Below are 21,259 nucleotides of genomic sequence, written 5' to 3' on the forward strand. Positions count from 1 at the left end.
GCTGGAACTGCAGCCACACAAACTCCCCATGGAGCTGTGTGGGACACAGTGGGAATCTTTTATTTGCTGCTTTTGATGAAAAGTTGTGACATGAACCTCAGTGTCAGGGAGGTGACACGTTAATGCTGCTGCTGTCAGACAGTGCCCACACACTGTGTCTGGAGACAGCTCAGGAGAAGATGAAGAAAAACCAGGATTAAATCCCATGTGCCACTGAACTCTATCAGAGATAAACTGCTTGGAGTGAAGTCTGTGAAGTGACTGGGAGAGCTGGATGGAAGGGACAGCTCTGAGAAGTGTGTGGTACGTCAGTGATGTCCTAACACTCATCTTTGCACAGAGATGAAAAAGTATCAGTTTGCATGGCCTGAATGTCTGGGTGTGGAAACTGTGTGCTGCACAAGCTGTGCTGAGCTCATCTGGCTCTGAAATATCATCTCTGCACCTTAGCCAGGAACAGCAGCAGAGTTCTGAACAGATTAATAAAAATCAGTCATAACCCAGAAGCAAACCTTGGCAATACACATCTGTGGCAGGTGAGGAGACCAAAAGCTTTCATTATTGTTCAATAAAAAAAATCCTCTCTCTTGGCATTAAAATGCTTTAGTTTCAGCTCTGCCCCAGACTATCAATGCCAAGTGTTTCTCTGGGTGTTGAGGGTAGGTTCTCCCCCATAGCTCTCTGCAGGTTGGTGCTAATTAATGATGTTCTGTCAGGTTCAGATGTTTTGGTGCCTGACCAGGGAGTGCAGAACAGGGATTACAAGTGCTGACATTTACTGTACTAGAAAGTCCAAGGGATAAATTTGTGCCAATTAACACCTTTAACTAGGAGGATCAATTCCTGTTGTGCTTGTACCAGAGTCTGGGCACAGACGGGCTTTCCAAGGGAAATCTTGGTCCATGTAGGGCTGGGGCTCCCTCCAGGCTGGTCCAGCCCCTCACAGTGCTCAGGAACAGGGGTTCCCCACAGCCCAGTGCACCCTCCCTAGCCCTGGGCTCCCAAGGGCAGAGCCATGGCTGAGGCTCTGCAGGAGCAGGCAGGCTCAGCCCTGCTCCAACATGGGATCCCATGGGACAGGGCACGCTGGGATTTGCCCCTGCAGCTACCAGGTGTGTCCAGAGAAACTGCAGGGAGGGGGTGACCTCTGTCAGTGGGACACCTCTGTGCACAGGTGCCCCCACTCTTGGGGTGGCTGTGCCAGCTCCCCTGGGGACCTCCAGCCCTGAGAACCTGGAGGAAGCGGAAACCACAACTTTGCAAATGCTGCCTGTGCCCAATGCAAATGGTAAGAGAATGCGGGTGCGAAAAAAAAAAAAGTTTATTACAAAATTGTTTATCAACAACAATACAGAACAATTTTAGAATGTAAGAACATTTGCATCAACAACAACAATCCATAGAACATATATACATAAGAACCTATCTAGCTAAAATATATTAAATCTATTTGTAGAAGACAAAAAATTCTTAAAGTCCTAAGTCCTAAATGCTATTCTAAAGACAAAAAACTGTAGAACAATGTAGAACTGTAGAACTATGTACAAAAGGGTGCCATCTTGTCTGGAATGTTCATCAGTGGTAGAAGAAAAGCAGGTGTCATGGTCACTGAAGGCAGGCACAGAGGGCTCTTCCATGTGTCCCCAGGTTGGCACATGTGGGCAAAGCAGGACTCTGCTACCAGACCTGAGCTTGGCTGGGTCTGGAATGGAGCTTGAGTGGCCCAAAGAGAGAACAGGGCAGGCGGTGTGTGGCCACCAGACTCCAGTTTGCGAGGTGCCATGTCCTTGAGCAGGGACCAGCCTAGCTCCAGTCTGGCAGCAGGGGACCCACTCTGCCTGTGGGGATCATGTGCCTGTCCTGCTGCTGGCATTGGTCTTCATTCCAAAATCTCTTCCTCATCTTTTATATCGACGTCCATGTCTTCAATCTGTTCTTCCACTTCTACTTCCATCTCCTCCTCTTCTATTTCCTCTTCCACATCCACCTCCATCTCTTCATCCATATCGATATCCACCTCCATCTCTTCTTCTCCAGTCTCTTCCTCCATTTCCACGTCCTCCACTGCAGGAGTCGGGACATCCACCTCCATTTCTTCCACTCTGTCCATGACAGCCTGCAGAGGTGGCAAAACCTCAGAGTGGGGTCCCTGTCCCACACCATCCCCACAGAGCTGCAGCCCACTCGGGCAGCTGGAGGTGTCCACCTCCATGGAATGGCACCATACCTCCCTCAGCAGACAAATTAGACAAAGGATAAACGCGAGCATCCTGAAGTGATTGGTGACAAAATGCAGGCACGAGGGAGCTCTCAGGACTGCTGGGAGTAGCAGCGGGCAGGTGGCAAGAAGGGCGGCAAGAATGGTCACGAGGGCGAGCAGGAGCAGACTGAACAGTAGGCTGACACAAGGGCCAGTGGTTGAGTTGTGCTCTTTGCGGGGTGGTGGCAGTTCCAGTTGGAACGTGGGATGTGACATCAAACGGATCCCAAGATTCCAGGGTCAACAGAAGTGGTCACTGGGGAACCCTGAATGGCTGGGCTTGAAACGGACCCTGAAGATCATCTTGTTCCAAGCTGAGCAATCTTCCCCCAGACCTTGGGGGAGCCCTGTTCCCAAGGATGGGGCATGCACAGCCTCTGTGCCCAGCCTGGGCCAGTGCCTCGCTGTCCTCAGTGTAAAACAGCAGCTTCCTTAGATCCAGCTTCAGTCAGCCTCCTGCAGTTGAAAGCCATCCCCCTTGTCCTGTCACCACAGGCCCTGTTGAACACTCTGTCCCCTTCTTTCCTGTGGGACCCTCCCAGTCCTGCACAGCCACGGTGGAGCCTCCCAGTGTCTCCTCTTTTCAGGCTGAGCATCCCCAGCCCCACTTGGACAGCAGTCCGTCAGATTAATAAAAATCAGTCATAACCCAGAAGCAAACCTTGGCAATACACATCTGTGGCAGGTGAGGAGACCAAAAGCTTTCATTATTGTTCAATAAAAAAATCCTCTCTCTTGGCATTAAAATGCTTTAGTTTCAGCTCTGCCCCAGACTATCAATGCCAAGTGTTTCTCTGGGTGTTGAGGGTAGGTTCTCCCCCATAGCTCTCTGCAGGTTGGTGCTAATTAATGATGTTCTGTCAGGTTCAGATGTTTTGGTGCCTGACCAGGGAGTGCAGAACAGGGATTACAAGTGCTGACATTTACTGTACTAGAAAGTCCAAGGGATAAATTTGTGCCAATTAACACCTTTAACTAGGAGGATCAATTCCTGTTGTGCTTGTACCAGAGTCTGGGCACAGACGGGCTTTCCAAGGGAAATCTTGGTCCATGTAGGGCTGGGGCTCCCTCCAGGCTGGTCCAGCCCCTCACAGTGCTCAGGAACAGGGGTTCCCCACAGCCCAGTGCACCCTCCCTAGCCCTGGGCTCCCAAGGGCAGAGCCATGGCTGAGGCTCTGCAGGAGCAGGCAGGCTCAGCCCTGCTCCAACATGGGATCCCATGGGACAGGGCACGCTGGGATTTGCCCCTGCAGCTACCAGGTGTGTCCAGAGAAACTGCAGGGAGGGGGTGACCTCTGTCAGTGGGACACCTCTGTGCACAGGTGCCCCCACTCTTGGGGTGGCTGTGCCAGCTCCCCCGGGGACCTCCAGCCCTGAGAACCTGGAGCAAGCGGAAACCACAACTTTGCAAATGCTGCCTGTGCCCAATGCAAATGGTAAGAGAACGGGGGTGTGAAAAAAAAATTGTTTATTACAAAATTGTTTATCAACAACAATACAGAACAATTTTAGAATGTAAGAACATTTGCATCAACAACAACAATCCATAGAACATATATACATAAGAACCTATCTAGCTAAAATATATTAAATCTATTTGTAGAAGACAAAAAATTCTTAAAGTCCTAAGTCCTAAATGCTATTCTAAAGACAAAAAACTGTAGAACAATGTAGAACTGTAGAACTATGTACAAAAGGGTGCCATCTTGTCTGGAATGTTCATCAGTGGTAGAAGAAAAGCAGGTGTCATGGTCACTGAAGGCAGGCACAGAGGGCTCTTCCATGTGTCCCCAGGTTGGCACATGTGGGCAAAGCAGGACTCTGCTACCAGACCTGAGCTTGGCTGGGTCTGGAATGGAGCTTGAGTGGCCCAAAGAGAGAACAGGGCAGGCGGTGTGTGGCCACCAGACTCCAGTTTGCGAGGTGCCATGTCCCTGAGCAGGGACCAGCCTAGCTCCAGTCTGGCAGCAGGGGACCCACTCTGCCTGTGGGGATCATGTGCCTGTCCTGCTGCTGGCATTGGTCTTCATTCCAAAATCTCTTCCTCATCTTTTATATCGACGTCCATGTCTTCAATCTGTTCTTCCACTTCTACTTCCATCTCCTCCTCTTCTATTTCCTCTTCCACATCCACCTCCATCTCTTCATCCATATCTATATCCACCTCCATCTCTTCTTCTCCAGTCTCTTCCTCCATTTCCACGTCCTCCACTGCAGGAGTCGGGACATCCACCTCCATCTCTTCCACTCTGTCCATGACAGCCTGCAGAGGTGGCAAAACCTCAGAGTCGGGTCCCTGTCCCACACCATCCCCACAGAGCTGCAGCCCACTCGGGCAGCTGGAGGTGTCCACCTCCATGGAATGGCACCATACCTCCCTCAGCAGACAAATTAGACAAAGGATAAGCGCGAGCATCCTGAAGTGATTGGTGACAAAATGCAGGCACGAGGGAGCTCTCAGGACTGCTGGGAGTAGCAGCGGGCAGGTGGCAAGAAGGGCGGCAAGAATGGTCACGAGGGCGAGCAGGAGCAGACTGAACAGTAGGCTGACACAAGGGCCAGTGGTTGAGTTGTGCTCTTTGCGGGGTGGTGGCAGTTCCAGTTGGAAAGTGGGATGTGACATCAAACGGATCCCAAGATTCCAGGGTCAACAGAAGTGGTCACTGGGGAACCCTGAATGGCTGGGCTTGAAACGGACCCTGAAGATCATCTTGTTCCAAGCTGAGCAATCTTCCCCCAGACCTTGGGGGAGCCCTGTTCCCAAGGATGGGGCATGCACAGCCTCTGTGCCCAGCCTGGGCCAGTGCCTCGCTGTCCTCAGTGTAAAACAGCAGCTTCCTTAGATCCAGCTTCAGTCAGCCTCCTGCAGTTGAAAGCCATCCCCCTTGTCCTGTCACCACAGGCCCTGTTGAACACTCTGTCCCCTTCTTTCCTGTGGGACCCTCCCAGTCCTGCACAGCCACGGTGGGGCCTCCCAGTGTCTCCTCTTTCCAGGCTGAGCATCCCCAGCCCCACTTGGACAGCAGTCAGTCAGATCAGGGGATGTCAAAGCTGAAGGGTAGCAAATAGCATCAGGAACTGAGAGATGGAAGCTTTAGACCCAGATTTGCCTCTAAATATACAAAATTATTAACAGTGGAGGGGAAGATGGTGGGACACTTGTTCTGTTCTAACTGGTCAATTTTATTTTTTTTCTTCTTTTCTGTCATGCTGATGTTTTTTCTGTTTGAAATGAAGCTTAGCACAATGTCCACTGTCTTCTCCATTTGTGAAACACCAAGCAGAGTCTGGGCAGGCTGATGATGCAGAGCAAGACCTGCAAATATACTGGTGATCCTTAGCCTGGGTGTGTAGCTAAACCCAGCCAAAAGTAATTTCTGGAAAGTCAAGCTGGTTTACATTTTCTTGAGTTTGGCTATGCCAACTTTACCAATCATTTATAAAAAAGCAAATAAAAAGTTCAAACCAAAACAGACAAAAACCCAAATAAACAAACCCACGCAAACCAATCAAACAGATAAAAAACCCCAAATAAAACCAAAGGAAATAAGGAGTTAGTGTTAGTTGTGAGGATATCACAGCAGGCAAATGGCTGCTTCCCACAGAATCACCATAAAAAGCCACATAAAACAGCTGCTCCAAAATATACCCAACAGGAGAAAAATAAAAAGTGATACATGGCAACTTTGGGGGCAGCTCCACATTAAGGTGAAGGATCAGCAGTGGTTCAGATGCAGCATTCCCCACCCTCCAGGCTGCTGTTTGCTCCTGATGAAAGACCCTTGCAGGACTGTGGCCCCTCTCAGTGCAGTGTAAATCATCCCCACAGCTCTCAGCTGAGCCACTGGCATTTCCAGAGCAAGATCCAGGCACAATCCTGAGCATCTGTGGAAGGTCCTGAGCATCTTCATGCCTGGAACCACAAAACAGCTCAGGCTCTCCCTGGACTGGGTTTTTAGGGGAGGTTTCCATATCCCTGTGAGATCTGTTCATCCCTCAACACATCTGACTTTATGTACAATGATGCATCTGGGTTCCTCCCTTGTTCCTGGGTGCCAGTGAGGAAGTATCCATGTGAATGGAGGATGTTGTGCGCAGGAACATTTATTCCTGGATTGCTATTTTGCTTCACTGTCACTCAGCTGAACATGGTCCTTTTCTAAGAGGGACTTACAAGAAATGTGTAGGAATTTTGGCTCTGAGGAGCAGAAAGCACATTTTCTACACCCCATTCCCAGCAGATGCAGTTTCCCTGGCAGAACAGTGATTGCCATTCATCTTCCTGGGAAGATTGTGAAGACATTCAGAGATCACAGGTTCAGCTGGCCTTTGGCTTTGTGTACCTCATTTCACATTTCCAGTTTCAAGGGCCATTAAAAGAGGCTCATGTTTGCCTTGCTACCCAGAAGTGCTGTAGTTATTTCCAGGAGAAAACAAAAAATTGATTGTCCTCTGGTGTGGTAGAAATCCCACCACAATTGTGACTCTGTGAGCAAAGACAGCCTGTGCTTTTTGGGGCTGTAACAGCTGAGAGTGTGGCAGAGCAGTTTTTATAGTATTTTTAGAGTGCTGAAAACATTGTTCCCAAAACAATCTATCTCTCCTGTCTTCTGTCATAAACTGTAGAACAGAGAAAATGGAAAGGAGCAGAGGTTTGTTTAAATTGGCTGGGTTTTTTTAAGTCTTAAAATAGTGTCAGCTTGATGCATGATACTTTAGAAATTGGATTAGTAGCACCTATTTCATCCCACCAGAGAGGTGGAATTGAAGACTTCCAACAACACAAACACTGGATGTGAGAGAACTCAGTTTTCCACCCCTCACACAAGTATCATGCTGTACTATTTTAAGCAGCTTAGCCATATATATTAAAATATTGCTCCAAACAACAACAGAATGAAAATGTTCCACCAAATGGGGAAAAATAAGAAAAGTGGGCGGCAGGCCTTTCTGAAGAGCTTGTGTTGATTTTGCAAAGTTGGATGCAAACAAGGTTTGCCATATTTCTTTCCTAGAAAAATGTAGATATTTAATAGAAATCTGTGTCTGAGGCTGCTAAGTTGGGGTATGATTTTAGATCTGGGAGGAGCAAAACGGGTTCCAGAGGAGCTGTGGTTGTGTCACCCTTGGAAGTGTTCAAGGCCAGGTTGGATGGGGCTTGGAGCAAACTGATCTAGGGGAAGAGTCCTGAGTATGGTGAGTCCATGAAATGAAACTTTTGGTTTTCCTGAGATGCTGCCTTTGCAAGGGGAGCTCACAAATACCCCACATAGATTGAAATACCCTGAGCAGAACTCAGCTGTGCTTTCTCATAGGTGATAAGGGATTTTCACTTGTATTTTATGGGGGATTTTCAGAGGGCAGTGCAAGAGCAGCTGAGTGTGTTTGACAGGCAGAGAGGGCCAGTGTGGCAGTAACTTAATGCAATGGAGCTTTTCCTTCTGTGATCCTGTATAACCTGAGGCCCTCTGGGGCTCTTGGACCCGGCAGCTGGGCAAGTTAATCATTGTAACAAGTGATAAATTAACCTGCTCCACTCACCTTAGCATGGCTGTGATGAGCATTAAGTAAACCAGCGAGCCCTTGCCAAGATGGGAGCTTGTTCATTGCCAGGGAGGAGGGAGAAAATATTGCTTTGAGTAAATAAAGCAACTCTGCTTCCCCGGGAAGAGGAAAAGCAGCAATTAAATATGTGAGTGCTGCATGGAATAATTTGCACAAGGATATATCTTGTCTGTTATGCAGGAATGTTCCCAATCAACCATGCTTCTCCTGACCTTTATTTTTCTGTATTTCTACCGCATCATATAAGAGACTCTTGATTTAAAAAAACCAAAGGACCTTGTGTGGAGGCATTTTTTCCTTTTTTCAGAGTGCCTCTTTCTTTTGTTTCCTCCAGAGCTCTCACTTCATTTCTGCTGTTCCTTGGAGCACAGGCTTACCTCTTTCCTGATCCCCTGGGCTTGTTTTGCCTCTGGGTGTCACGAACACTATTAATTGTGGGGTTTTTCTCTCCATCCTAAGTCTGTCTCTTCAAGTGGTTTACCTTCATTTACCTGTTCGAGTGATGGATTTTTCTCACCTTTTATTCCTTAGTGCTTTTTCTTCATTCTCTAAAACCAACTTCTCCCTTGCCCTGTGGCTGTTAGATGCCATTATAGGAGCATTCATTCTTTCTCTACTGCTTCTCTCAGCTTTCACAGGGAGCTGAGAGCTCTTTGGGGTTAAACTTGACTCACTTCAGTGCCTTCCTTGATGCTGCCGGTGTACTTGGACACTTTAAGGGAATAAAGTCTCAGTGTGGAGATTACAGTTGTGAAATAATGGCTCTTTTGAAGAAGACAAGAATGCTGTTGTCAATCTTTCCAAGGATAAACTGAGCACCTCGTTATGGGGAGAGCCAGGCTCAGCTCAGCACAGAGGCGGCTGTTGCAGGTACCCAGGTTTGGAGGGAAGGGTGCAGCTCCTGGGGGTGTGTTTGTGGGGGGCTGTAAGGTTTGTGTGGGGTCCCTGGAGTAGTAGGAACACCCCACTGGGAGATGCACATCAGGAAATGGGTGCACAAAGGGCCTGAAGAGTGACCAGCTTTGGTGAAGGTTTCCATAGGAAAAAAATATTTTTACTGGGATTTTGGACAATTTGAGGCTCCTCCTCATATCCTTTGCCTGATGAACATTCCCCCTCTGCAAGAGGGTGGGAAATCCTGAGTTTACACTCTGAAAATCCCTGATAATTATATTTTTTTTCTATTTTTCAATGTTGTCATCCCAGCAGGAGTCAGAGAAAGAGAATATGTGTGACTTGACTGTCTTTAACTTCGTGACAGGAACAATGCCATGAGGAAGCTGGTCAGAGGAGCATCTCTGCTCTGTCCTTAATTTTCCTGCACAACTGAGGATGATTTAAGAACCAAGGCACAGCCAAGACCTTTCCTCCTCCTGTGCTCATCAAGCAATCAGTGCCTCATCACACCTCAGCTTCAAACACCTCGTTTGCATCTGGGTGACCTTGACTGCCCTCCCTGGATGGGAAGATGAAGAGGTGGAAGTGTCAAAGATTGGGATTTCATGGGTGAGTTAAGAAATAGTGGCTGGTGCAGGGTGGTTTTGTGGAAATATCGTGTGCTGTGCCATGGAGGATGAGAGTAAATCGATGAAACAGGAGATAAAAAGAGCAAGGAACCTGGTTAGCTGCTGTTGAAGAAAATGTTGGGAAAAAAATGTATGTAAGAAATATGTCAGAGATGGTCATTAACTGCCCTGCAGGGTCAGAGCTCCTTTAGTAATTGACCATGTAGTGAATACTAGAAATTATTTTAAAAGTTCCTAAGTGACTGAGGGCTTTTAGTGAATGTTTGGGGGAAACAAAGGAATACTGTTTCTGGCAGAACTTTTATTATAATTTAAGCATCATCCTCTTTCTGAGATAACAGCTGCTTTGAATAAACTGAAATATCTTCTCCATTAGCTCTGGCAGGAGCTGGATAAAGCTCTCATTCAGGTAAACTTTAACATATGTCTGTAGAATAATAAATTTAATGAGAGTCATCAAACGTATTGTATGAGTAAGGATTGTGCTTAGGGCAAGAAGAAAGAGTAATTAGGTGTGGACAAAACATGAATTATAGTGGGGAAATAATAATTTATGGTGGTATAGGGGGAATATTTAATTAAACTGAGATAAAAGTCTACCTTGGTTGCAGGCTAAGCTTTATAACAGAATTCTACTAGAGCAAATTTAGTAGTCCTGGGCTCCAGACAGACCTTTAGATACAAGTTTACCTCTGGTTTGAGAAAACTCAGGGCTTGAGCAGCATTTTATGGCTTTGCTCTTGACCCTGGGGCTATAAATGCTCCTGTAAAATTAATGCCAAAGTTATAGCTTCTACAAATTTCTAAGAGTTCCCATGGAGAAAGGTCCACCTGGACTTTGGGGACAGTTTCTCAGAGCAGAACATTTCAGGTGCCATTAAACTGCATTCAAACTCCCTTTTATTGGGGCATAAATTTCACAGCCTGGTCTATCAGCCTGACACGTTCTTTGAGAAGAGACAAACTTTACAAGCCACTTTAAAAATAATTTCACTGCCAGGTTTGCAGCTCTGAGAACATTAATAAACTGAAATGGCTTTTCACCCTGCAGTAGCCGCTAAGTAATTATGATTGTCTGTAGGCAGACTAATGACACCAGCTGTTAACAACCTAATGAGAATTTTTACCAGCCCTCTGTTCCACAGACACATCCCTTTTCTGTCCCTGATTTTCCTGCACCCAGTGCTCCCCAGAGAAATTTAGTGTTGTTTGATGTTCAGGTAAAAACTGCTTTATTTGGTAGGAGTGGTGATCCTTGACCTGGGCTGCTGCCATGCTGGGGTCACATCACAAAGTCCAGTTTCTGCAGGAGCTGGGGAGCATGGAGAGCTCTGATAGCACAGCATGGCAAAGCTGGAGTGGAGGATTCTGGTTTAGTGTGCCTCTCAGTGGCAGACAGCATTAGTTATTGATAAATCTTTAGTTCAAAGATAAGGTGTTGCTGTTTTGGCTCTAACCTTAGGTTGCTTTCAACACAGTTTTCCCTGGCACTTAAGATACTGTTTTTCTGTTGCTTTCACTACTCCATCATTCCAGATGACCTTTAAAGGTCCCTTCCAACCCAAACCATTCCATAATTCTTTGGATACATGATGAATAGCAACATGTATTTTACCCTTATTATGGATGATATTACATCATGTCTGGCCTTTTGGGGCTCTTTCTTCTCCAGGTCCTTGTGACTACACTCACTCCTATATGCTCTTAATTTTTTTCTGTTGCTTACCAGTGAGCATTTTCAGTTCTGCCCCCCATGTTTAGAGCAAGTTTTCTGTGACTCACTGCACCAGACACCAGATCAGTCCAAAGAAGAGCATTAGGAAGTATCCAGCTGTATTTTCTCTTCTTCCTTCTGTGTACATGCTGCTGTTTTGAGTACTCTGGCTTTCTGAGCTCCCTCACATGTCTTGATCCTTTTTCTGGATAACAAGAGGGATATCAGGATTAAATTCCAGCTCTGAGGTCTGGCTTTTGAAGAGCCCCAGCCATCCTCTCCTGGCCTTAGTGGAAATATTATGCCTTCATGGGATTGTTGTTCAGCTTTGGGGCATTCTGGCACTGCTCTTCAGTGCAAGTTTTTGAGACTTTGAAAGGTTTCCTGGTGTGGCAATGACAATCCTCAATCCTAATGCTTGATGCTTGCAGTTGCCTGAGTTGTGAAACCTCCTGAAAAACATTGTTTGTTCTTTTCTCCTTGACTTTTCCTTGACTGTTTTCATCAACAGATTAGGAGGTTTGGGGATATCTTTTCAAAGGGAATTTCAATTAATCTCCTGTCTGGCATTTCAAAGGGGAACAGTGGTTTGGTTTTCTTTTAAACCAGCACCTGCTTACCATCCAATTAGCTAACTGCCTTTAATTAACCATAATATATTCCAGGAGAGCAAAATAACAAGGGAACAAAATCAAGTGGTGACAGCTCTGTGACTGAACCTGGACTTCCCCTTTCCCAGGTGCAGGATTCTGGGCAGCCCTGTAACCCTTTACTGGCCACTTTGAGCTCTGCCATGCAGTGCCTTGGGTTTCTGGGGAGGGAAAAGCATCCAGTCCCTCAGCTCCAGGTTCACATCTGCAAATCCAGAGGCCAATGGGTATTTCTGTCTGTGGGATTTGCACACTGGATGCCCCATAGGATTCTGGTTGTGAGCTTTCCTCAAAAACTTGGTAAGATGAGGTGTGCAGGACTCATTTCTTCAGAAGGGCAGGAGAAACCTATGAAGGCCTCCCCTAAAGGGCCTCCTTACCCAGCAGTCTGACACAGATTTGCTTCTGAAGAGCTTTGTAATTTGTCCTTATTATGTTCTATGTGTGATTTAATGAAAGCCTTTTTCTCTTCTGTAATTGAGCTCAATCTCATCTGAAAAGCAGAGCACAATCCTTTCAGAGATGGTGTTTGAGCAACAGCCCGTTTGTGTTTCCTCTGCTGTGGTGCTGCTCATGGAGCTGCTCACTCCTGATTTAAGAACAGAAAATAAACAGATTTCTCTGAGTCAAAAATACATCAGTGATGGCACACAGAGTAGGTTTGAATAGAAACTTCTTTTTTCTATTGGGCAAAAGATCTTCCAAGCAAGATCTTTCCTGGTTCTGCAAAGAATATGAAGGAGTGAGTTTTCCTTAGTGAGCACCTGAGGCCTCATGCAGGTGAAAATGGCACATGGGCATGGCAGCTGTCAGCAAAACAACTGGCTCTGGGCAGGTAAAAGCTGGCAAGAGATAAGAGTGGAAAGTCAAAACAACAGGATGCTGAAAAACTTGTAAAAGGAATAATGACTTTGGTGAAAATCCCTCCATCTTAAAGCTTCAAAAAGCATTTTTACAAAAATCCACAAAAATGTCCTGATTATGATCAGTCTGATCTCCCTAAATAGCATTTTACAATCAGAATTAGGAGTTGAGAGACACTAAAGAAGGCTCAGCAGAGGATTTTTCATTGTGACCTTAGTACCTATTTTTTACTATGCTGTAGTTTGGAAGGAGACCCCAAGATCCAGCTCAGCCAGGGGAGACCCTGTTGATCTAAACACTCCCCAGACCTGCTGTGGGACTGACCCAGAACCAGAATCTGTAGGGAACTGGGTAAAATACTTCCCACTAGAAAATACTTGAAGCTTGATCCACAGTTCCCAGTTCAGACCACAGGCAGTGCTGGCAGTGACCAGTTTGCGGCCTGCTCTGTGCAGAGCTGGTGGCTGTGAGTGGCAGAGCTATGGGTGAACAGGCTGGTGGCTTTTTGGGGCACACAGAACATTCCATCTCTACTGCTTTGTCCCCACTAGAGAGTGGATTTTCCCAGAGAAATACCTGGAGGGTGGGAAGGATGAAGAGCAAATCATTCCCTGCCAGTGGATGCTGTGCTTGTTGCAAACACATGAGTTACATCTGGTAGGAGTCCTTGCTGTCAACCCTCAGGGATTCCAGGCTGAGATCAGCTCAGCTCTGTCATTTGCCAGGGGAGTGAGGATCAGACTCTGCACCACACCTCCAGAGCTGGGGACGAGTGGGTTGAATCACATCCAGAGCCAGAATGAGGAATGGTGGTGTTTTGTCTTGCCATGCACAGCAGATAACCTAATTTAAAGCTGTGCTGTCCTCCCAGATTCTGCTTCTTCCTCTGAGAAGGCCCATCCATTTTGATCCTGTTCCTTTCCACCCATCCTTCTAAAGATCTCCATTACTGGAGTAATTGGCACTATTGGATCAACCTTTGATGTGATGAGCTGTGGATTTTTGTAGTCAACATGCCAATTTAAAGGGCCACAAATAAAAGATCAATTACTTCTTTCCTGGAGAAGAAATTAAGGTAAAATCTTTCAATGTAATGGGCTGAGTGTACAAAGCTAAAGAGGTAGAAGATTTAAATGAGACTCTCTCCTGAGAGGAGTCAATTTGTCAATTTAGCAAATTAGAGAGAATATGCTTTCACCTTTGAAGCAGTCAGGTACCAAAATGATGCCACTTGGAGTAGGCAGGGCTGGGAATTGCTGCCATGGGCTTTGACAGATCTGTTCACACAAGAGCCCTGGAAGCAGGGCCTGGAGAGACAGCTGGTCAAGGGCAATGTCTCTGCCTGATTTTATAGCATGTTTACAGAGCTTTCCATTCCCTTTGCAGCCCTGAGTGTGGTGTCCTGGGTGGGACCATCCTGCCACACGCTGCTTGCCCGGTAGCACTGGGGTGGCTTTGCATGAGGCCCCTGGGCCTGCAAGGCCCCTGGGCCCTCAGCCAGAGCTGTGACAGGTTACAGTGAATTTAATGAGTTACTCAGCAGCATCAAAGGCCCTGTGAGAAGTAATTAGTGCTGTAAGGTGAAATTAGAGGGTTTAATGCTTTTTGGCAGAGGATCAGGTGCTGCTGTACAAACTCCCACCCAGAGTGTGACAGCCCAAGGCATCAGGCAGAGGGGATGAGGTCCCACGCGGCTTTCTGTCCAAAATCAGCCTAAACCACCTTCCCTCCTAATGCAAATAACTTCTTTTTGGTGCCTTCTTCCAGAAACAGGGAAAAAATTGAGAGAGGGGGACCACCAGCCCTGAAATGCTGAGAAAAAAGAGCTCTGTTCCACAGGGACGCTGTGGAGGGGGCTGGAGTCAGCGTGTGCCAACTGGCGAGTCCCTCCTGCAACTGCTAACGTGCTCCTGATTTTATTTAATTAATTAGCAGCGGGGGGAGAATGTGTAATCAGGGCTGTGCTGCTGGAGTAACAGGAAACAAGACGTTCTCTGGGTGCTGGAGCTGCTTTCAGGTACTCATGGCTGTGCTCGCCAAGGTAACGGGGCAGTGACTCAGAGGAGGAGCAGCTGCTGGCACCCTGCCAGCCCAGCACTTGGATTTTGCTGCTCCCAAGGTCCCTGCAGCAGCTTTCCACCCAGGAATGGTATTAAAAAGGGTGGTGAGCCCCTCGGATGTGATGAGACGAATTTTCCACATCAGCCCTTTCTTGCTGTGTTATTTTCTCCCCTAGTGAGATGATGTGCTGAGACCCCTTTCAGTGGAGCTTGTTACTAAGTAAAAAAATTAAGGGTTTTTTCTGCTTTTTGGCCCTGATTTTGTGTCACTAAAGCCTGTGCTTTATTGAAAAATGTGGTCACTCCTGCCACTTTCTCAGGTGCTGCTCAGTTAAGCAGGTTGATATTTCCCAGGTACCTTCAGCTATAATTGCAATGTAAAATACTTTCTTCCTTTTCAGTCTCAGGGAAATGATCTACTATTTGATTTCTGGTACCTCCTTAGTTTGGTTAATTCCTGGTAGTCCCCTTCATGTTCCCTTGAATACTAAAAAGAGGCTAATGCTAAATACTTGACAGAATCAGAAAAAGGTTTGGGGATATTTGAAAACCATCATGTATTGCTGTCCTCCCTTAATTAAGGTTCTTTCCTTTTTATTTTATTTTTTTGGGAGGTTATCTCTCCCCCCCTCTTTTATTTTTTCTTTTTCTCTTTTTTTTCTTTTTTTCTAACTGTGCTTCTGCTCACTGCCAAGCTCACAAAGGAACCCCAAGAAATCAGCCAGCCAAGCAGATAAGAAATCAGATATTGTAGAGCACAAAGGTTTAATAAATACAGAGAGCTTGGGGAAAAAAAAGGATTTGCAAAATGGTGGGAGGCTGCTAAGGTTAAAAGAAAGGGGATTTGGGATGGGATTACAAAGGGGAAACCCTTTTCTGAAGAGAAATAAAATACCTTGTGCTCTAAAACTATTTTAATTAATTCAGGGCAATTATAGAGAAGGAATAAGAATTTGCATTAGGTAAATGGGAAACCCTTACAGCCAGTAGACTCTGTTCAGAGCCCATTGCAAATCCGTGCCTGGTGCATTTGGGCTCTGATTTTGTCATTGTTTTTTGGTCTCTCTCACATGAGGAATAACAGGGAAAAGCTCTGACACAGAAAGAATTTAACAAGCTGTGGTAGGTAGGACTTGCAGGGTCCAGCTGGCTGCTGACCCTCATGGTGGCTTTACTCCCCATGTCTGTGTAACTGAGCTTCTTTCTGGCCTGTTAGAAAAGAGCCAATCTTTAATGAAAACTCAGTTACTCCAGCCTCATTAGCCCGGATCGTATTTCACTGTTCCCCGGAACGCAGGCAGAGGTGGGACTTGTCCTTGTTTCATTACAAATGCAAAATGCCACCGGGTGGTCGCTGTCGGGAACAGACAGTGCCTTACACTCCAGCGTTTGTCCTCGTGGAATGCAAAACCCTCCCCAAGATCCATCCCAGTGACTCCATCAGCCACCCCAGACAGGGCAGGTCTCTGCCCACCCTTTGCCCTGGCAGTGCTGATCCCTCCTGGTGATGCCCTCCCCTTCTCCTGGCAGCGGTGGGGGGATGCAGAGCTGGTCTCAGGGTACCACAAGGCTTGAGGGTTCCTGTGTCATGGCATTGTGTTGATAAAAATTAATGAACCATGTAGCTCTTGTCTCTCAATTGTTGAACTCTGGCTGCTTGCTGGAATTGGTGGAGGATGTGGAGCTGCTGGAGTCAGTCCAAAGGAGGCTGTGAAAATGCTCAAAGGGCTGGAGCAGCTGGGACTGTTTGGTTTGGAGAAGAGAAAGCTCCAGGGAGACCTTTGAGCTCCTTCCAATGCCTGAAGGTGCTTGAGGAGACCTGGAGAGAGACTTTGGACAAGGGTCTGGAGTGACAGAACAAGGGGGAGTGGGTTCAGCCTGACAGAGGGCAGGTTAAATGGATATTGGGAAGAAATTATTTTCTGTGAGGGTGGTAAGGCCCTGGTACAGGCTGCCAAGAAAAGCTGTGGCTGCCCCATCCCTGGAGGTGTTCCAGGCCAGTTGCACAGGGCTTGGATCAACCTGGGATAGTGGAAGGCAGGGGGGGGTGGAATGAGATGGTCATTCAGTTCCTCACTAACCCAAACCACTCTAGAATTCTATGACTGGGCTGCTGAACCCAGCCAAAAGAAGAGCTACATTGCCGAGGTTAAATGAAGAAGGGGATTAAAACCACCTGTGTTTGCACTTTGAATCCCTTCCAACATCAATTAAGATTGTTCTGATAAAGACCCGGGCAGTGCTCAAACAGCTGCTGAAGCTGTTCCTGGCTGTATCTCTGGGTAGGATCACAAAGGGGCCTTTGTTGTTCTTCAGTCGTGGCTGAAATCTAAATCTCAGCAGTGCAGCTCAGAAGGTGACATGTGCTGGCACTGGGGCCACTGTGTGGGACTTGTTTTCAAAAAAATGGAAGATGCAGAGGAGAGGTTCCTGAATACAGTAACTCTACCTACACCCAGAACTGAGGCATCTGCCCAGGGATTTCATATTCACCATCTGAGAGGGAAATCTAATCAGGGCTTGCTAATTTTCATGAAGTCAAACACCTGGGATTCACTTCAGACTCGCATTTTCCTGGAATAATTCAATACAAACGTTGTATATTTATACACAGGCACTTGACTTCTCTGTTGTTTGATGAGACTACAATTTGTCTTCCTCTTGTGGTTCCTGCAATCCTTCCTCTCCTGTGGTTTGCAGTTGAATTACCAACCTCTACCCCAGGAATATTCATCTGTTGTGTTTTGGATATTGTTGTTCTTCAAAGGAAAGCAAACAATGCCAGTTTAAGCCATCCCTCTTCCCAGGCACATTTTATTGGAACCAAATCCTGCCTCAAACAAGAATCCAGTCTCTTCTCCATTGTTGTATACCTCTATTATTTTTCTCATCATTGCTTTTCCATTTCTTATTACTATGCAGCTCTCAGTCTTGAGCAACATCATTCAGAATTACACAGAAGTCACATACTGGTGCATTTCTATTCATATCTGCTTGTTACCTAATCCCAACCAGCTCTCTGTTGAACACCTGCTTTTACCTGGGCTGACAGGTGTATTTTTTAGCTGCAAATATTGCAAATCAGGGGTGCAGAATTTTTCTTACTCTGTGAATCTGATCAAGGTCATTTTCCAATGTGTCACTGAACAATGAATTCTCCCTTTCTCCCAACAACATCCAGTGCTGTTTTTGGCTAAGATAAACCACACAGTGCTGTTTGGAGTCACTCCCCATCTGTTTTTCCATCTCACCCAGTGGCTGGGGTAGGATGGTTGGTTGGGTTGTACAGACAACTGCACCTTCCCCTGCTGGTGTCCAGCCTGGATCATGGCAGGTTGGATGCATGGGATCCATCCTTTGCCACGCCATGTGATCCTCCATGCAGTAGGGAGAAAAAGCCCAGCACTGGGGAACCCCAGGTGCTGCAGCGGTGATATTTTTGGGAGAAACACAGAGCTGTGCATGGCCAGCTTGATGTCTGCACTGGTGTGAGCACCAGGCCTGATGTGCTGAGCCCAGTGCTCACCCTGGCTGGGACACTGAGTCAAGGTGCTTTGCAAGAATTGTTTAGCTTGGAAAAGCTCTCAAAGTTCATGGAGTCCGACCATTCCCCCAGCACTGCCAATCTCACCACTAAACCATGTCCCCAGCTGCCACATCCACGCTTCTTTTAAATCCCTTCAGCGATGGTGACTCCAGTGCCCTGGGCAGCCTGTGCCAGTGCTGGACAACTTTTTGGTGAGGAAATTTTCCTAATATCCACTCTAAGCCTCCACTGGTGCAACCTGGGGCCGTTTTCTCTTGTCCTGTACCTGGGAGAAGACACTGTGCACACACACTCAGAGGGACAGATGAGCAGGGCAATGGGAATTCCCTTGGACTCCTCAAGCAGAAAATCATGTGGATGATCCTTCTTTTTGCACAGCAGGTGAAAACTGAAGCAGTGACATGTATCCTAACTAGGGAGGTGGGGGTAGAGAGATGCTTTAAAAGGGGATAAAACTTGCTGCCAGGCTTTCCTCTGTGAGCAAGTCCAATTTCTTTCTCTCTCTCTCTTTTTTTTTTCTTTTGGTGCTGTGTTATTCCTCCGTGGGCAGGAGACTGCAGGCATTTCAATTTTCTTCAAGTCCTTGTTTCAAAAAGGGCCCAAAATATGTTCTCTTCTCAGAGGCAGTAAACAGCAAGTGCACAATGCAGCTTCTCTAAGCCTCTCTTCTCCTGTCTCAGGGAGAAAGGAATTCTCCAAGCCCTAGAGCCTGACTCACTCGCTGTGTGAGCATGAATTAACCAGGAATGTTCGAGAATTATTCCTGAATAATTCATGAACCTGAATTAATCATGCATTTTCATGAATTATTCATGAATAACTCATGGAAATGCAAGGTTTATTCATGCTCCAAAAAACCCAAGCCTTTTTCTCTTCTCTTCTGCTCTCTCTCCCTGTAAGAAACAGACCTGAAACAAGCTAAGGAAAAAAATAATATATGTATATGGAAAAAGGACAGGAATAATAATGCTGAAACAAAACAACCAGGAAAAAAGAAAGCAAAAGCTCTTTTTTTTTTCTTTGCAGTGGGGACAGCAGGTGGGAGCTTTCCAAGCCAGACAAAGGAGACCTGACAAGGACCTGTGGTGAAGGGACAAGCCCAAGGCAAGGAAGTGTCCGGTCACCTCCTCTCCTGGAGCAGGCAGCAGAGACCTGGACAGACAGGAGACATCTTGCACGACTCAACACCTGGAGCAGTGCTAACCAGGCAAGGAGCAGCTCTGTTGCTATCAGGATTGTGATCTCTCTCTTTTTTTTCTCTCTCTCTGTTTGTGATTTTGTGCAATTTTGCGGTATTCATAAGGGTAAATGAACAACTGGTTTGGGGAAGGAAGATGAGTGTGTTTTCTTTAAATGTTAAAGGAAAACCCCTCCAGAGAGCTGTTTGGGCTGGGGTTGTTTGCTGTCTGGAATGTGGAGCTCTGTTTCTGGGAGGGAGAGGGCTCAGCTATGCATTTGTCCCAGTTGCTGCTCTGTATCATTCCCTGTGTTTGGGAGAGGGCTGGGGGCAGCTGTCTGCTGCAGGGAAGGGGATGTGGGGAGACAGGCACACAGATATTTTGTGTATGATGCTTCCTGATGAAAAATCAATGCCAGGGTGTGTATCAGTCAGGAGAAAAGGGTTGGAGAGAAGCAGGTGTGAGACTGTGCCAGCAGGGCAGACTGGCAGGTTTGGGGAGAGTTATGATTCCTGCAGGGAGCTTTGCTGCAGCTGATGGTGGCTGAGATAGGGATGGAGAAAGTGCTCCAGGGTGAACTTGGACCTTCTAAGTGAGAGGAGTCAAATCCAGGCAAGACTTGAATGGGGGTGTGGAGATAAAACAAAAAACTGGAATAAATTGGGTCCTAGCTGCTTTTCAGCTCCAACTCTCTGCCTGCCCCAGCTCCCTCCCATCTTCTTTGGACTCTGTAGCCATTCCCCAGCTGGTGCCAGCACATGGGCTCAGCCCTGTCCCCAGAACCCTTCTGCCAAATCCTGCTGCCAAGCAGAGCAGGCAGGACTGGGGTGATGCTGCCAGGGCCCTTAGGAGCTGGAAAGAAACTACTCCTGAGCTCAGCAGCCCTCAGCTGCTCCTCTGGCACAGGAGGTTTTGGAAATCCCCACCAGCCTGGCTCTCCAGTTTCTCCAGTGATTGAAGTCTGCAGCTCCAGGGGCAGAAAGAGAAATCTCAGTGGGCAGAGCAGTGGGCCAGGACTTAGGATCCAGCTCCTTTCAGCTTTGTTGCTTGACTGCCTTAGACATATCCAACACTGGTCTGTGCCTCAGTTTCCCCATGGGTGAAATGAAGGGAATTTTCTGTTCTCCTTATCAAAGCATTTTGATGTTCACTGGGGAAAATAATTGTGCAGGCAAAGGAATGATCATTTCCTAGAATACCCCTGGGTCTTTTAGAGTTTCTTCTCTGCACTGCCTTGATACCACACAGACACAGCCCTGCACTGGAGCAAACTGCAGTAGATCACTGAAGTCCTTTGAGGAGAGGAACCAGCCTGTGTCTGCTCAGTGCCTTGTTCAGCATCTGCTCCAAGTGTCAGCTGTGAGGGCTGCCTGATGCCAGGTGAGACCTGGCATGGCTGTCACTGCAGAGGACACTTGGATGCACTGAAGGAATGTGGTGCTGTGCTCAGCCAGACCCAAGGCAACCTCCGAGCAAAGGGCTTTAGGACGAGGCAAACTCAGAGGGGTGAGAATGGGAACAGAGAAAAAAGTGGCAGAGAAAATGCAGTGCCAAGCATTTTATATCTGCAGGTTGTTCTGCCCTGGGTAAAGCACAGCTTGTGAATGCTCCCACCCACAGGAGAGCCCAAACCCCTGTGGTGACATTCCCATGCTGTCCCTCTGCTCCAGGTGGGCAGCCCTGATGTCAGGCAAGCTGTATGTGCTCATCAGCTGGCCCGACGGCAGCCGGGTCATCAGCATGGAGAACATCAAGGAGCCCCGCAAGCCCTTCCACCTCTACAGCGTGGGGGAGCAGGTCCTGGCCCGCTGCCCTGGCTTCAGTGGGCTCTACTGGGGTGTGGTGGAAGGCATCAGTGGTAAGTGACACCCCCCTGGCCTGGGTTTGCAATCTGG

The 21,259-nt window shown here is 47.2% G+C and overlaps 1 protein-coding gene across 10 annotated transcripts in view; it reads left to right on the forward strand.

Moving 5' to 3' along the window:
- LOC102074960 (uncharacterized) overlaps positions 1-21,259 on the forward strand; it is a 50,435-nt gene that overhangs the window by 21,879 nt on the left and 7,297 nt on the right. For 7 of the 10 annotated variants that reach the window (XM_074553423.1, XM_074553424.1, XM_014268508.3 and 4 more), the window contains exons 1-3: positions 18,918-19,081; positions 19,213-19,393; positions 21,035-21,222. In XM_074553423.1, the coding sequence (XP_074409524.1) occupies positions 18,978-19,081; positions 19,213-19,393; positions 21,035-21,222 (473 nt within the window). In that variant the 5' untranslated portion in view covers positions 18,918-18,977. The other 3 variants (XM_074553425.1, XM_074553422.1, XM_074553427.1) reach the window with 3 other exon arrangements.

The sequence above is a fragment of the Zonotrichia albicollis genome, chromosome 17 (assembly GCF_047830755.1).
Source record: "Zonotrichia albicollis isolate bZonAlb1 chromosome 17, bZonAlb1.hap1, whole genome shotgun sequence".
Lineage (NCBI taxonomy): Eukaryota > Metazoa > Chordata > Aves > Passeriformes > Passerellidae > Zonotrichia > Zonotrichia albicollis.